Here is a 16,125-nt window from a genome sequence, read left to right as displayed (position 1 = left end):
AACCTAATCTCCCAAATCGCAGACGTCTCTCTTCTCTCTTCTTTTCTCAAGCGTCCGATCAATCTCTCCTCTCCCCTCGCTGCCTCCCTCCCCCAATCTCTTCCTCCAATCAACGACACCTCTCTGTTTTCTCACTCCCGCCCTTTTTTCGAATTCATCTCTGGTAAAATCATATCTTCTCTCTGATTTCATCTTCGATTTCTGTTTTTTCTAATTGTGATGTGTTTATGTTGATGGGTTTTGTCTGTTACGTGTTTGTTGTTGGGAAAGTTAGGTTTTTTTTTTGTTTGGGGTCTTGAGATGACGGAGTCACAGGCCAAGAGTCCCGGAGGCGGTGGAAGACATGAGAGTGGTGGAGATCAAAGTCCGAGGTCTTTACACGTTCGTGAGCAGGATAGGTTTCTTCCTATTGCTAACATAAGCCGTATTATGAAACGAGGTCTTCCTGCTAATGGCAAAATCGCTAAAGATGCTAAGGAGATTGTTCAGGAATGTGTTTCTGAGTTTATCAGCTTCATCACCAGCGAGTATGTCTTCTTTTTTTTTTTATAACCTTGTCAACATTTTGATTTGCTAGACCTGTTTAGAGGGGAACATGTATGTTCACCACAATTTTCAAAAGTCTTAAACTTTAAGGTGATTAAAGTCCACTTGGGTAGTTTGAGATTGTTGGGTTTTCTTAATGTCTGCTGCTTTGGTTGGTTGGTTAAAATTTGATGTCTTTTAAGTCTTGACATTAGTTGGATTTGATGTAGCATATTGGATCATCCAGGTTAGGTTTCTAGTTTTACAAAGATCCTTTTGGTAATGGTGCAATGGGTTTTTATGACTTTGATGAGCAGAGCGAGTGATAAGTGTCAAAGAGAGAAAAGGAAAACCATTAATGGAGATGATTTGCTTTGGGCAATGGCCACTTTAGGATTTGAAGAATACATTGAACCCCTGAAGCTTTACCTGATGAGATATAGAGAGGTATGTTCTGGTGTCCCCATTTTCAGCTTCCATCTTATCGATTACCTAACTTTTTCCAGACCACGGAACAAAAGATACAATTTTGATTACGATGTTAATTAGTTCTGCTGGAAGTTTTTGGAGTTCACTCACTTACTCTGTTTTCTCCTTTTCTTGTTTCTTTTGCTACTACCTGAACTGGAAAAATCTCAGATGGAGGTCAGTAGCTTCTCATCTTTTATTTCTTGTTCATTCCTAATACTTGCAACAAACTTGATAGTCTTCGAGAATCATCTATTGTATATTTATCTTTTAGGCAACTAGTGTATAAAATTATTGATGCTTCCCTTATCCTTGTTAATGATCAATAGGGTGATACAAAGGGATCAGCAAAAGGTGGGGATGCAAATGCAAAGAAAGATGGACAATCAAGCCAAAATGGCCAGGTAGATAGATGTCTCAATACTTTATGCCTCATGTCTTTCCATTTATCTGCGCGTCTTGTCTCTTTCGGTTTAGCTATGAAGCGAGTTAGTCTTGACAGTAACGGGGTTTGTTTACCATTTGGCAGTTCCCGCAGCTTCCTAACCAAGGCTCTTTCTCACAAGGTCCTTATGGGAACTCTCAAGTAAAGTTTCCTCTCTTCTCTTTTCTTTCACACTCATTGCACGATACACATCCTTCTCTTCTTTGCTTAGTATACCTCCTTGAACCCTTGAGTGTTGTGGATACCGATAGGCATAAACAGAACTGAAAACTATTAGCTTAAGCAGAATCCCAAAACGTTACAGATGAGTGATTATTTCTCAGTTAACACAAATCCGATCAGTCATTTAACTGATGGATCATCTTTCTGAATCCCCTCCTTGAACCCTTGAGTGTTGTGGATACCCATAAGCATAAACACAACTGAAAACTAATTGTTACACATGACTCTTGGTATAATGTAGGCGCAGCAGCATATGATGGTTCCAATGCCGGGAACAGACTAGTGATGAGGATTTTATTAAACTGTGGTACCAAAAAGGGTTTTATCTTTTATCTGTATATTATTTGTGAGTAAGAGTTTTGCTATATTATATATGCAGAACTTGTGACAATCATCATCTCATTGTTTATTTCTTTTTTTTTTTTTCTATGAATTTGTTCTGAATATGTTAAAAAGAAGTCATTTTTATATTTGGTTTTGTGGATTTTTATTGCATAAATTGATTCAAAATTTCAACATGTTCAAAGAATGATTTCTGATTCATTCAACCAATCAATACACAGCAAATGACAAAAATGAATACTTCATATCAAAAAACCTCGATGCCTAGTGCTCTACAGCAAAATGTTCACATAAAGTAGTGATTTTGTAATTTGTGAATTTAACCTTTTTTTTTTTCCTCGAGAAAATTTAGATGCTTATTGTTACATGTTGGTTACAGTTGTTTTTTTTTTTAAACACGGCGTTATCTGTTAAACCAAATTAGAGAGATCCTTTTCTACGAGAAGAAAAATAAAAAATAATAAAATCCAACGGTCACAAATTGAGAAATCAACGGATCACGTTTATCTCGAGAACGCACTTCGGTTATAGAAGAATTAAGACAAAACAAATAAAAAATGATTTATTATTGTAATTAAATAAGCAAATTAACAAAACCGCCGATTTGTTTCGTTTCAAATTCTTTGACATCTTTTTTTTGCTAAATCCTTTAGATTGGTAAAGGTACTTTCGTTTCTTTCTATGGGAGGAGGAGACAACAACAACAAGGAGAACTGGAGAAGCGAGGAGCTTGGAGACATCGATGGTCTTGCTCTCATTGATGTCTCCACCGAGGATGATAACCTCCTTTTCTTCTCTTCTTCCCTCCTCGATCCATCCACCTACGATAAATTCTCTGGTAATTTTATATCAATTCTCTTGCTTACAACATTAGATCTCTCAATCGGATTCTCAAAATTGTATCAATTCTGAATTGTCATTTTATGGTTCATGATTGTGTTCATTGTTGTTGTTATTGATTCTTAGATAAGGAAGACAGAGGTCTTTGTTTGTTTGGAGATACACATGATTGTTGTGATAATGATGAGGTTGTGGTGTCTTCTACTACTACTTTAGAAGAGAAGGAACCTCATACGATGATGAAGACTCATCTACGCAAGAGTCTTGCTTGGGATAAAGCCTTTTTCACCAATCCAGGCATGTCTTCTTTTTCTTTTTTGTTGCTGTTGTGTTTCTAATTCAGTTAGTGTGTGTGTTGTTTAGTTTTGATTGAAGATGCGTTGTTGCTGTTGTCGAATTTAGGTGTTTTGGAACCGGATGAATTGTGTAGCATGATGGAGAGGAAGAATTTACCAACCATTCGAGAGGATTTGCATAGATCAACAGAGTCCATATCTACATTGAAAAGTGACTGCACTGTTGAGGAGACTGGTTTGTTTGAAGATGTAAGAGCTTCAATCCAAAGGTCTGATATATCGTCTGATCCAGCAACACCTGACAAGACTAAAGAATTGGGAGCTAATGAGGCAACAACACCTAGCCCAAAAAGTAAGTTAAGTCTTTATATTTGGTTAAGACAAGAAAAGGAAAAAGCTTTACAATTCTAAGCATTTGCATCTCTGGCTATGATTATATTCTATTTGTTTTGGTGTAGATGGAGCTTTTAGTCTAACAAAATGGTTCTTCTTCTTTTTTTTTTTTATCTAACAGAAGAACTTATGGGAAGTGTTGTTTGAAACTGTATATAGTTAATTTCTGCTATCTATGAATCTCTAATTGACCGTCTTTTTAAAATTTGTAGCTACAAGTACAGTAGAGGATCCTGGCTCTGAGGAAAAGGTAAGTGCCAATAACAAATTTAAGCTATGGTTTGAGTTTTGCACTCTTTCCTTGATTAACCATGTCTTTGTTTTGTTTGTTTTCTCAGATGAAACTCAATCCTATTCGTAAAAGGCCAAGTATTAGGACACAAGGATTAGTAAAGGCGACAAAGCAGGTATGTTTATGACTCTCTCTATATGTGCTTGTCTTGTTATAGCATCTGACAGGATAAGTAAGAGAGATAGAAAATCTTGAGCTGTACTAATGAATGTTGTGATACATTTTCTACAGCCCATTGCTTCAAAAGAACATAATACATCCATTTCCAGGCCATCAACTGGACTCAGCAGAACTACAAGAGGTTCGGTAGATACTAACAAAGCCAAACAAGAAACGAATCCTAAATTATCTGGCTGTTAGTCATAACTCTTTCTTAAAGATGTCTTTAAATGTCTTTTACAAACTATCTCTTTCTTTACTTCTGCATCTTACTGTGATCTTACAGGTAAAGAGCCTTTCGCTTCCAGAGTTCCAGTTTCAAGAAGAACTCGACCATCAACACCTGTAGTGCCTTTTAAATCTGCTTTACGTTCTTCAGCTGCCTCCAAGAATGAACTGACATCTTCTTGCTCTTCACTTGAGAGCTGTCTCAGTGTTTCCTCAATCGCTTCTACCAACTCTGCTCTAAATTCAGTAAAGCAGAAGAAAGATCAGAGTTTAAGAATAGCTTCCCATTCTTTGGCAAGTAGACCAACATCCAGAGCTGGATCTAGAATTATTGGACAGCCTAAAGTGTCACCGCTCTCAGCCAGTAAGACATACAAGTCCAAGCTTAATGTATCACGTCTTAGTGCTAGCGTTGACTGGTCATTCGAATCACCGCGAGCTTCAACACCTAATAAAATGGCTAAAGGTATCAAGAAAACAGTCTCTGGTGAAAGCAGCCCTGCAGTTAATGGTACAACTCGGACTTTGAAGCCTTTTAACAATTCTAAAGATGCATCTGCTGTCCAAAACGACCCTAAGTTGGAGAAACGTGTTTCACTTGTCAATGGTGGCTCTATGCCTTCTGCTTCCGTGATGAAACCAACAGGACTCCGCGTGCCGTCACCCAAAATAGGCTACTTTGACGGAGTAAGTTCCCAAATTCAGAGTAACGTTGACAAAGAAATGTATCTAAGCCATTAAGTATATGAATGTTTTGTTGTTAACAGGCGAGGAGTAACATTGCACGAACACCCACTGGATCTTGTACTGGTATGGTAAGTGGCTTGGCAAAACATGGAGCTCGTACTCCCAATGGATCAACTGCTAGTAGAACCACGTCTGCAAAGTCCCAACCTACAATGTCTAAAGCAAAGGCCAGTCCTCTTTCAAGGAGTTCAAGGCTGAGTGTCTCGGCTTCACCAAAGGTTACCAACAAAATGTATTCAAAAGTCAGTGCAGAGGAACAACTTGGATAATATAGGTACGGTGATGAAGCCAAATCATTTGCAACTTGCTATAATTTACAGCTTTTAAGTAAAGAACAGATGGACAACAGGACAAGTGCTGTCATGTATAGTTTTGATTTGTACTTGCAGTCTGGTTTGTTATGGATTTTATAAAGTAAAAATATCAACTTGTATATCAAGTTATATTACCTTCTTTTGAGTAATACAGTATATTTCCATTATCATGATGTAGTAGCTTTAATATTTTCGAGCCTGTCAAATAGCAAGATGTGCAATCACGGGAAGAACAAGAGGAGAGGAGGTAGAAAGAGCTATGGAAAAAAGATAGGAGCTGGTTAGAGGAAAAAGCAAGCAATAGCAGTAGATGTGGAACAACTTTAGGAGCAATATTTTCTGTATTGGAAACAACCAAGCTCAGCTTCATAAATGTTGATCAGAGAGTTTCAGCTACGTCAATAGAAAAGAAAAGCAAAAGTAGTTCACAATACAACTTTCTTAGCAACAAAAACATGTCTACACATAGAAACTTATGAAAAAACAAGCGAATATTACAGACAGACAATGGTGGTTTCTTGTTTCCTGAACTTTCAAAGATCACTTCTGACTTTTCTTCAGTAACACACCAATTTTCTTCAGCATACTCCCATTCTTCTTCTTTGGTGATGACAATTCATCATCCGTTTCATCCATATAAGGCGACATGTTCACGTTCCTCCTCCTTAAAGGACTCTCTAGCGATCCTGTTCTCTCCACGTACTTCCCGTTACTGTTATTGTTGTTGTTACCACCAGAGAGCATAGTAGCTGCGGCTTCAGCTGCTTTCCTCCATTGATCACACTGAACCTTGAGTCTTCTCAGCTCAGCTTCTAGTTCTGTGTTGGTGACTTGTGCTGCCCCTAGCTGTTCTGTTGCATTTTCCGCTCTCTTCCCGCTCTTATCTGCTTCCTCTGTCAGACTCCTGAGCTTCTCTAAGGCCTCATTGATAGCCTTGTTCTTCTCGCTCTGCATTGTCTCCATTTCGCTCTTGAGACTCTCATTCTGCGACATTACGCTCTGCAGCTCCATCTCCTTGTCCATAAGATTCGCTCTCAACTCCATCACATCGGATTCTAGCTTCTTGAGTTCGTCCGTGTGCTCAGGCTCTTTCTCGTTCAAGCTATTCTCCAAGTTTAAGTTCACTTCTTCTTTTTCTTTGATTTTCAAGTTCAGTAACTCGTTTTCATCGATGAGTATCCTCAGCTTAGCTTCCTTATCCATCAACCGTTCATGCAAAGACTCTCTTTCAGCTTTGGTTCTCTTCAGTTCTTCCCCCAACTCAGCCTCTCTCTCCGCATATCCGGATTTTACTACCTCGACTTGTTCATAAGCTGTTCTTATCTGCAACGTGCTCTGGATATACTCTTCATGGTACCTTCTCTCAGTTACTTCTACTGCAGATTTCAATTGGCTAATCTCTTGCTTTGCAGCATTTATCTCTTCTTTGAGTTGTTCCACTGATGATGAGTCCTCGATGGTGTTTCCTCGGGATTCATTATCTTCCTCAAGCTGTCTCACAAGTTGCTCTAGTGACTTTACTTCAGATTTAGACTGCTCTAGCTCGGTTGTAAGGGAATTACAAGCTTCAGACATCTTCATCCCATCTGAGCGTAACATCTCAAGCGTCAAGTTCGCTATTTCTAATTGCTTTTCAGTTCCCGACACAATTTCATGTGCCCGAGCTTCCCCTTCCTTTGCATCCAACAGCTCACCTCGGAGTTCCTCAACTAGAGACAGTGTCTCGTTAAGTTCCATCCTCAAGTTTTCAATAGACTCAGATTCAGACAGCTGTGCTTTCAGTTTCTGGACCTCGTTCATGCTAGAAGCTAAAGCAGCAGAATCCATAGCGTGCTGTCTCTGCATTGCTTCAAGTTCAGACTGCCATGCTTTGTCTCGTTCTTGAGAGAGCTTACGAAGCTCATCAATTCTGGAATCCTCAGAGTCATTGATCTCCATCAAATGCTGCTTTGTCTCCTCTGCTTCATCTTGAGCTTCCTTCTTCAACGCTTCTGAAGCACTTAGCTGTTCCTTTGCCCTCTTTAGCTCCTCTTGCAGCTGAGATATCTGAGATGCCACTTCGGCTGTTCTCCCTGTCCGCTTCTTCTGAATCTTGCATACAGAAGCAACGAATATAAACAACTCAATTACGAAATGGATGCATTACATATCACATATACACATATCAGTTATTGCAAAGAGTCCAGATTCAACAACTTTCAGGTTTAATTAGTTGTTGTAAGATACAATACATAGACCAACTTCATACACCAAGAATAAGTACCAGGTTCTCGACAACACAACCAAGAATACACTTAACTGAGACCAGTAGGAGTCAAATCAAATAGGCATTGATTTACAAAGCATTGAACAAAGCTAGTAATACCTCATTTACAGGAGTTCTTGGAGAGCGGCGATCAGCAACTACTTTTGGGCTTTGAGTTTTAGGTGTCCTGATTTTCGGGTTGGGAGACGAAACAGGATCAGATTCTGAAGTTTTGAGCTTACGAGCAGTTTTAGGAGTTGCTGTAGGAGATTTCTTTTGAGGCACCTCCAACGATCCCGGCCTATCATAATCACAATGACTCTAAAACTTAGTCAAACAAACCAAGGAAGAATGACTAAGCCACCCCCAAGTACCATTGAAACAAATCAAGACTTCAAAAACTACAACCAAAAATCTCCAATGACCACATCAACAAAGACTCTAAAAGACACACAAAAAGAGAAAGCTTTGGACAAGAGTGAGGGGATTATCACCTAGGTTTTGGAGTCTGCATTGCTAGGGATTAGAGTTCTAAAAACACCTCCTCTTCTTTTGGGTCCTCTGAAGAAAGAACCTGACAAAAAGAACATGAAGAGAAACTGTGTGTGTAAGAAAGAAGTAACAAACACCAGTCCAGTATTATAAGAATATCATAAGCATATACAACAAACTCAACGGAAGTACAAAGCTTAAGCAAGTGTACAATAAAAACAAAAAAAACCCTAACAAACTAAACAATACAAATACATTAGCTTCAAAGAGACTCCATTTGAAACTACTACCACTACCACCAAACCAAGGCGGCAACAAGAGACAAACATTAAAAAGAAAGAAACTGTTCACAGTCAAAGCAAATAAAAAAGGAGAAGTTTTTATCAAATTGTAATTCAAACTAATGACAGAGATAAACCCAATTACAAGCAAAGAAAGTACAAATTAATATTCCACATAAAATCTTTTTTTAGTTGTCAAGTCATCAATCTTAGTTTTGTTTTCTCTATAAAAAAAATTTGGAATCTATTGAAGAGGAAGAAAATAACAAATTTCAATATATGTCATTTAGTTAACGTGGGTTCTGGTTTTATTAGGTGGATCTTTCCCTAAAATAGACAACAGATCTTAAAAGAAACTAACCAACTTACAAATTTTCAATTTAAACCTAAAACTAGAAAAAAATCAAAATTTTAAAAAACCCTTTGTTTTTAGAAAAAAAAACAACAACAACTATATTAATTTCTTTGGCTGAATCTTCAACTTGAATAACAACACACAAAAAAAGAGAGTAAACAGAACAATTATAACCCAAAACCCTCAAAGATTTAATCTTTCTCCAATATAATAATGCATAAATAAATAAAAAACCCAGAAACATAAGGAAAAGTTTAGGGCTTTTTCGAACCCATCAAAGGAACATCTTCTAAGAAACAGAGTTAAAAAAAAACCCATTTTTAAGTATTTCAAACAGATAAAGAAGAGAGAGAGAGAGAGAAGTGGTGTTGGGGGTGTTCTTCACCTGCACAGTGTGCTTTAGCTTTTTCTCTTTTGGTCTGAAATGTTTCTTAGAACAGAGCGATCGGAGTAACTAAGAAACGAAACGGAGAAAAAATGAAAGATTTTTAGAAGCTAAACCAATGGAGCTTCTTCGAACATCAGCTTCTTCCTCTCTCTTTGTCCCTAGTGTTGTTCTCTTACTGACTCTGCTCGTTTCCCAAGTCCTTTTTTTTTGTGTGTACCAGTGAACTGTCTATTTGTTTACACATTTAATATCCAGAAAGAGAAAAGAGAGAGACTGCGAACAAATTGAGAATTTAGGAGAAATCATGATTTTGCCCCGTTACTTTTTGTTTTATTTCAATTTAGTCCCTATTTTATTTACCACCTCTTTCCGACCAGGTAGGTCAGGTGATGTTCGTTATCTTAAGAAATAGTAATATTTGTTAATAGAATTTTTTTGAAAAGTTTAATGCCAACACCAATATATAGCATAATCAAGTTAAATACGCCAAAATTTGTATAAGTAAAATTCACACTATTAATGGTGTTTACAATCATTAACTCCATTAACCATAACTATGTTGTTTTAACATGTACCCACCCACCATTCAAAGCCTAAAAAGAAATGTAACGTCTACCTCTTTCTTTAATTCCAACTCACTACCTTACAACACAAATAAAACAAAAGTCTTATTGTAATTAAGAGTGATTTACAACAGTAATAATCAGTTACTATTTTCTTACGGCTTTGTGCTTGACACGTGCTAGCATGCATTGACACTCTTAAGAAGTTACTATTAGAAACTAAAAAAAACTAAAAAAAAACATTCAATAGACGTTCTAAATGTTGTTACTATTTGGCTGAAAAACATTATATGCACTACCAATACAATTCTAATCTAAAACATGACGGAAAATATTTTTACACCTTCACCATTAACCTTCTTCTATACTACGTACTGTTACTTTAAAATATAATTACTTCGAAAGGAAACAAATTTCTTGGGACTGGTAATTGCATCAAGTTGAGGAAACGAGAGAGAGGATCCTTGTACAATACAAACAAGAAAAGAAATGATAAAAGGCGTCGCTCTTGTTGACGCGCCAGTAGAGTCACGTGCCATTGTTCTGCCTCATGTTGCTGCTAGCTCTACTTAATTTCTAACGGTAATATATGCTAAGTTGCTAACGGTTATCTTTTTATTGTTTAAGTAAGTGAAGAAGAAGATACTAAGCATGCATTTATCTGTATACTTAAAACAGTACTTTATACTCCCTCCATTTCAAAATATAAGATGTTTTAAAGAAATTTTTTGTTTCATAATATAAGATGTTTTCAAGTTTCTATGCAACTTTTAGATTAGTTTAGTATTTTATATTATGCAGTATTGTTTTTGATTGGTTGAATTTGTTAAAAGTAAAGATTTCTTAATCTGCGTGTTTTAGTTAAAACATCATATATTTTGAAACGGAGGGAGTATATTTTAATTCCCATACTCCACCTTTTTTAACCCTCAGTACAGTTTCTTTCTCTATAATTAAACAAGAGTTTCTTTGAATTGCTTTTTCTCATCATATATGTATATTATATAGCTAGAGTTTCCTGAAAATACTTATATGTATCTTCTCTGATTTTTTTTGTTATTAGACAGAGACATCATTTTGAGTTTACTATTGGAATTAAAGTAGAGTAAGTAACGCATAATATAGACCTAGTCATCACGCAGGATTGGTAGAAAGTAAAAAAGTAGAAAACCATCTCAAACACACACGAATAAGTGAAAGATTATTCTACAAACTTGATTAGGTGAGTAATGGTATTCGAAATGGTGATTTTGAAAGCTCTTTTTTAGGTGGTAAACAAGTATCATCAGTAAAGATCAGCTATTGACATCAACCTTAGAACTGCACCAATTGAAACTATATATGATGCCGAAGTATTCGAGTAAGTCACTACTAATTCAAGTCCACTCTTCGAAAACCATTTTATCTCACGATTGAAAAAGCTGAGTCGACCTCCTAATGTCAAACTACTAAGTCAAAATAGACTATACTACCACTGACCAGCTAACAACCACATATAACTGCCGTTGAAAAAACAAAAAGTGGACTCCTATGTATATAGTATTAGCTAAAAAATGAGGTTAGATGTAAAAAAAAAAAATACCTAAAAGGTTCATCGAGTATGTTTTGGTTCTTTTGTTTTTGAATTATACTCATAGTTAATAATAGAGTTTGTGACTTTGTGTGGCCATTATTGTTTTTCTATTTTCGGGGATCCTAGGAATTCCCAGTTGCCACCGCAATAGGTTACCGGGAGTTAAATGCAACCTGCATATTTATTATTTAATACATATACTATATGGTCGGATTATGTAATTAGATTTATGGACATTGATATCCCAAAATTTTGGTCGGTCCATGTCCCTTGCACTACATTTAATCAAAGAGTTTTATCGGGACTATTATTCCATGTGCACAAGCTAATCTGACGCTATTGACCTTGACAGGTCGTTTCAAACTATATCGGCTAGTAGATGCTACTTAGTTACAAAAACTATATATACTAGTTATGTTAATTGCATATAATAAATTTATTTTATTTAAATGTACTTTTGGCATTTAAAAATCTACACTTTAGATGGCTGTTTTGAAAAATGTGTTTGTATCTTGGTTAATATAAACGACTATTATTTTGTGATCTGTCTGGCGTTAGTCGTAAGTCTTAACACAAACAATATTTTAGAAAACATGTAATTTCGTAACATGGCTAGACTAAAATATAGGAACATGTATCATGTATGGATGATCTAGTGGTAAATGGTGTTCAATTTAGTTGTTGAACATCCATCTTGTTACCACTGCATGAAATATACAAACTTCTTAACCTTACAATGCCCTAATTCAATTTTTTTTTTTTGGTAGGATCATCCGGTTATCAAAAAGAAGACTTGTCTAAATATATTACCCTTAAATTGAATACATGAAAATATGTTTCAGTACTCGTAACTAAAACTTTTTGATAGTGGATGTAAAAATGTTACCTGATTATGTTACATGTAATGGATACCAAATTGATACCTTACTAAAATAATTTTTACAGTACTTACACAAATCCAACAAAATCATAAAAAAGGGGTCATATAATAAGAAGTTGTTCTTCGAGTTCTTTTAGGATCAGGATCCCATCCAAATCATTTTAGCACTCCAATACTTGAAAAATATATGGACACCGATCCACGAATGGTCGCCCTATGAACTCGTCAGGATCTTCATGACCAAACACTAGTGCATGCATGTGTCTTATTAAGATTAGACTAATGTACTTGTTGCTTCGCTTGGAAGATTCATATTCATGATTATATAAGATTATCCTTATCAATTGCATGTGATTAGCAATTGTTCAGACTAACAAACTAAAACAATTTAAACAAACACACGGTTTCAGAAATTTGGCTAAGGAAAGTATACCAAACTTATTAACATTATTTTGTCTCTGAATTTTTTTCGTTTAAGAGCCTTTGGAATACATGAATTAGGATTTGCTTATCTTCCCATTGTGTAGTAGATTCTGAATTCCTTTTGTGTTCTCAATTCTTTGTAAGTTCTAGCTTTAACTATTACTATAGACAGACGAAAATTCTTCAAGCTCTGTTTCATGACAGATCCAAATCCATTTTTTTTGTGGTTCCCTCTATAAGTGTTTCTTTTTCTGTGATGTATAAATCCGAAAAAGAAAAGGAAAAGGTCTAATTTGGATTAGAGAACAAAAAATAAAGCAAATCAGGTGCTTAAACGTGTTCTTGTGGGAAAATTGAGACGCCAAAGCATAATCTTGGAACAGTCTTGTGCCGGAAGCCCTTTCAACTTTGTATCGTCCTCCAAAACTACTTGCTTCACATATTTTATCGAATCCTATGCAAAATATAAAAAAAACACAATATACAGTATAAAAAATGTTACTTCAAATGAAAATAAATGTGAAATACAATGTTTATATACAGGCTATGAAATGCTATGTCTTTATAGACAAAACTTTCTCGGTAACGATCACAAATAAGGGGTAGCTTGTACTTCGTAGGTTTTAGTAGCTATTCACTGTGGATGGAAGACAGAAAGACGTAACAACCCTTCTGTTAAATGGACATGGGATGTTTCTGCTAAAGACAAATGCTATGTGTAATGTGTTTAATAAGCCTATTTCAATGATTAACCGAATCAATTGGTTATAGAATACTTTAAGACCGAACAACACTTACCAACCCATTCCACTTCCACATTTACGTCTATCTTCAACCTCAGTTTTTACACATTCATCACAAGCAAAAAGTTTGAATAGATATTAAACTTGGGGTTGAAGCTCAAATTACCTGTTTGGTGCCTTCAACAGAAGAAGGACGACCCCATCTCTCAGGGTCCCAAAGTATGGAACTATTGAAAGCAAAGCTTGATATATGAATCGGAGGCTTTGTCTCCGTCTCGTTATTAATTTTCCTCAAATGCCACCCCAATACTTGTGAAGATTCACAAACTGGCCCTTCTACTACAACTCGTTTCCTATTAGCCGATAGTAACGCCATTGGCCAAGTACCGAATACCCTACAAAACAAGAAAACATTTTTAAAAAAATCTCTTTATAATTTAATGGTTAAAGAAAATGTCGTTTAGTTTTTACGTACTCAATCTCTCTTATCTTGTCGAAAAAGTCAAGATCATATATGTTGTTTAGTCCCGCGAAATGAACTATCCCGCTTAATTTGTGATGCTCGATGTGTCTCAAAGCTAGATTCCTCTGATGATCAAGCTCTGATTCCATGCTAGTGAAATTCTCTTTAAAGACTATACGTCTATACATGATACCAGTCTTTCTTAACATTGTAGAGGAAGATTTTTCGTCGGAGTCCGAGTGTTTCTCCACAACTATCCACAATAACGGAGGTGGGACTAGTCTCAAGGTGTTGGCCATTCTCCTAAGAAGAACGTTTTTGTAGCGTTCTTTTGTCATTATCGGAGTTACAACAATCACTAGTCCTCTTGGTGTCACTTTAACTTGGCTCTCATCTTTTGTAGTCTCGGAGAGAGATCTGGTTTCTGCTTCGGCTTCTCGCGATTCTGCAGGAGCCGGGGCTTGGACTTGGGAATTGATCAAGGTTGTATTGAGGAGGGAATGGCGTGTGTAGGTAGAGTTTTCAAAAGGTTGGGGTGGATTCTGAGATTTTGTAGAAGTATAGGGTGTGGTTTCGGAATTAGAGAAAAATGAGGCCTTACCGGCAGGAGCAAAGCCAGTGAAGAAACCCATCACAAAACAAAGAGAGAAATGGATCACAGCTTTCTTCCATACTTGAGCTTTCTTCTTTGATCTCTCTAGAGATCCCATAATAAAAATTTTGTTTAAAGGAAGATGGTTTCTTGAATGAGTTCCTTTCTTGTTTTTGGGGAAAACAATATGTCAAGTTAGTGATATATAATTAAGAACTTTTATGAGAATTGTGTAGTTTTGGTGTGTGATTGAAACCGGTGAGCTACGGTAAGAGTATTTTGATGTTTGATGATTGCTTGTTTTGGTTGTCTTTTGCAACAACCAGTTGTTGGGATTGGAACACATTAACTGAAACATATTTCAGAAATTAATCAAAATCATTGCTAATATCAAATATATATTATAATAATCGATCGTTGCTTACTAATGAATCTTAATCCCATGGATTGTTTGCCATTTTGGCGGTGGATGTATATAGTAGTAGAGTAGATTGCTAATAATAAGTACTATATATAACCTTTGATGATTTCATTAACTAAGTAACTTACTTTAATCTTTTATCAGGTTTCACATTGTTAACGGTTTTGTACGAGTTATCACAATTAAGATATGTTATTTTATATATATGATATCACGTCATTTTATTCGGTAACACATTGTTCTACATGTAGTAGATTCATTGATTTGCAAATATTATTTTACTCGATGATTTTTTTTTTTTTAAAACTATCTGATCTACCTATTTTCTTAACCCTTGATTGAGAGTACCTAACGGGGACAATAGTCTTGAATGGTGAAACCGAGAAAGTGATGGGAAAAAATAAATTAAGAAACTATGCAAGGTCATACAACTTAGTAACATTTTTGGTCCTAAAAGTAAAGATAAAAATTGATGTTAGCTAGTCTTTGTTAGACGTAGAATAGAACTATAGATAAATTAATGACCTATTAATTCTACTAATTAAATGTAGACAGAAGCTCTGAATAAATTTATGGAGACCCCATTCTGAATAAACATATGGAATTTAGTACACTCTCCTAACGAAAAGGAGGTTTTGTCAAAAGATCTTAAATCGAGAACAAATTCTTTAACTTACAAAGATTTCTGTGGATATATAGAAACTTGTTAAAAGCTTTGAAACTGAAGTTTTCAACCTACTTTGGTTTAAAACCTGGCAATGGATCACATTGCTGTATTCTATATGATTCATGTTCATGGGCATATATATATTGGCTTTCTTGATTGATGAGCAAGGTCTCTAACTCAGTTTGAAAGTCCATTTGTATTTCAAATATCTCATATAGTCGCTTCACTTATAAGTTTTAACCTAGAGCCATATGCTTTTCTTATATGCAGTTTAATTTAATTGTTTGATTTTTGTGTATACTATCAAACATGTAATCTATCCACTACTGCATTGTTAAAAGGTGATGGTTTCCAATTTTAAATCACTTGTAAATGTATTAGCGCATGTTATTTATATTTTATATTCATTATGATAGTATTGCTAGCAAAAGCCTGGGTTCGGGAGAGTTTATGGCTTCACTTCAACAAAAGCTTAAACTCAAAGAGAAATAAAGGACTTCTTAGTTCTTATCATGTTTTAAATTTCATTGAGATGATGATGCTTATTGTTCATTTCAAACGAAATATTATTTGACAATTAGCAATACCCTAGGAATCTCTTAAGGTGTATCTAACATATCATATGATTATAAGATCAAAGAACATGGATCTTGCCTCGCTCCTAAGATCCATACCATATAAAGACATTACACAGCTTTCCAATGTAATGAAACAATAACTAAAAAATGGAAAAAGAAAACAACCAAAAAATTTACATGTTATAGATAA

General features: G+C 35.6%; 4 protein-coding genes across 8 annotated transcripts; 2 read left to right on the top strand and 2 right to left on the bottom strand.

Moving 5' to 3' along the window:
- Window positions 24–2,130, top strand: LOC104785809 (nuclear transcription factor Y subunit B-8). Of its 3 annotated transcripts, none has more exons than XM_019245732.1 (7): window positions 24–163; window positions 300–527; window positions 843–972; window positions 1,165–1,170; window positions 1,323–1,397; window positions 1,523–1,579; window positions 1,902–2,130. In XM_019245732.1, exons 2-7 carry the CDS (start codon window positions 301–303, stop codon window positions 1,941–1,943), a joined length of 537 nt encoding a protein of 178 aa, XP_019101277.1. In that variant the 5' UTR covers window positions 24–163; window position 300; the 3' UTR covers window positions 1,944–2,130. The 3 variants fall into 3 exon arrangements, with proteins under 3 accessions (XP_019101277.1, XP_010509397.1, XP_010509398.1); XM_010511095.2 differs by having other exon boundaries at window positions 275–527; XM_010511096.2 differs by having other exon boundaries at window positions 271–527.
- Window positions 2,628–5,438, top strand: LOC104785808 (TRIO and F-actin-binding protein-like). Of its 2 annotated transcripts, none has more exons than XM_010511094.2 (8): window positions 2,628–2,840; window positions 2,969–3,139; window positions 3,245–3,490; window positions 3,744–3,781; window positions 3,870–3,938; window positions 4,055–4,124; window positions 4,269–4,897; window positions 4,978–5,438. In XM_010511094.2, exons 1-8 carry the CDS (start codon window positions 2,684–2,686, stop codon window positions 5,224–5,226), a joined length of 1,629 nt encoding a protein of 542 aa, XP_010509396.1. In that variant the 5' UTR covers window positions 2,628–2,683; the 3' UTR covers window positions 5,227–5,438. The 2 variants fall into 2 exon arrangements, with proteins under 2 accessions (XP_010509396.1, XP_010509395.1); XM_010511093.2 differs by having other exon boundaries at window positions 4,055–4,178.
- On the bottom strand, window positions 5,594–9,264 carry LOC104785807 (interactor of constitutive active ROPs 2, chloroplastic). Of its 2 annotated transcripts, none has more exons than XM_010511091.1 (4): window positions 9,030–9,264; window positions 8,011–8,090; window positions 7,637–7,817; window positions 5,594–7,362 (listed from the first exon to the last, which is right to left on the bottom strand). In XM_010511091.1, the coding sequence occupies exons 2-4, from the start codon at window positions 8,028–8,030 to the stop codon at window positions 5,812–5,814; spliced, it is 1,752 nt and encodes a 583-aa protein (XP_010509393.1). In that variant the 5' UTR covers window positions 8,031–8,090; window positions 9,030–9,264; the 3' UTR covers window positions 5,594–5,811. The 2 variants fall into 2 exon arrangements, with proteins under 2 accessions (XP_010509393.1, XP_010509394.1); XM_010511092.1 differs by having other exon boundaries at window positions 5,594–7,356.
- LOC104785806 (probable beta-1,4-xylosyltransferase IRX9) lies at window positions 12,472–14,387 on the bottom strand. The gene is made up of 3 exons (XM_010511090.2): window positions 13,690–14,387; window positions 13,381–13,609; window positions 12,472–12,925 (listed from the first exon to the last, which is right to left on the bottom strand). The coding sequence occupies exons 1-3, from the start codon at window positions 14,385–14,387 to the stop codon at window positions 12,794–12,796; spliced, it is 1,059 nt and encodes a 352-aa protein (XP_010509392.1). The 3' UTR covers window positions 12,472–12,793.

The sequence above is a fragment of the Camelina sativa genome, chromosome 5 (assembly GCF_000633955.1).
Source record: "Camelina sativa cultivar DH55 chromosome 5, Cs, whole genome shotgun sequence".
Taxonomy (NCBI): domain Eukaryota; kingdom Viridiplantae; phylum Streptophyta; class Magnoliopsida; order Brassicales; family Brassicaceae; genus Camelina; species Camelina sativa.
The sequence above is the reverse complement of the archived record's forward strand: the minus strand, read 5'-3'. Positions and strand labels throughout refer to the sequence as shown.

Bases quoted from the DNA above. Each gene is read 5' to 3' on its own strand.
- LOC104785806 (XM_010511090.2), bottom strand. From the start codon at position 14,387: ATGGGATCTCTAGAGAGATCAAAGAAGAAAGCTCAAGTATGGAAGAAA. The intron at 13,610-13,689 runs GTACGTAAAAAC...CTTGTTTTGTAG, and splicing joins GACAAGATAAGAGAGATTGA to GGTATTCGGTACTTGGCCAA. The intron at 12,926-13,380 runs GTAATTTGAGCT...TATTTTGCATAG, and splicing joins CTGTTGAAGGCACCAAACAG to GATTCGATAAAATATGTGAA.
- LOC104785807 (XM_010511091.1), bottom strand. From the start codon at position 8,030: ATGCAGACTCCAAAACCTAG. The intron at 7,818-8,010 runs GTGATAATCCCC...TGATTATGATAG, and splicing joins ATGCAGACTCCAAAACCTAG to GCCGGGATCGTTGGAGGTGC. The intron at 7,363-7,636 runs GTATTACTAGCT...TCTGTATGCAAG, and splicing joins CAAGAACTCCTGTAAATGAG to ATTCAGAAGAAGCGGACAGG.
- LOC104785808 (XM_010511093.2), top strand. From the start codon at position 2,684: ATGGGAGGAGGAGACAACAACAACAAGGAGAACTGGAGAAGCGAGGAG. The intron at 3,491-3,743 runs GTAAGTTAAGTC...TAAAATTTGTAG, and splicing joins AACAACACCTAGCCCAAAAA to CTACAAGTACAGTAGAGGAT. The intron at 3,939-4,054 runs GTATGTTTATGA...CATTTTCTACAG, and splicing joins TAGTAAAGGCGACAAAGCAG to CCCATTGCTTCAAAAGAACA.
- LOC104785809 (XM_019245732.1), top strand. From the start codon at position 301: ATGACGGAGTCACAGGCCAAGAGTCCCGGAGGCGGTGGAAGACATGAG. The intron at 1,398-1,522 runs GTAGATAGATGT...ACCATTTGGCAG, and splicing joins AATCAAGCCAAAATGGCCAG to TTCCCGCAGCTTCCTAACCA. The intron at 1,580-1,901 runs GTAAAGTTTCCT...GGTATAATGTAG, and splicing joins GTCCTTATGGGAACTCTCAA to GCGCAGCAGCATATGATGGT.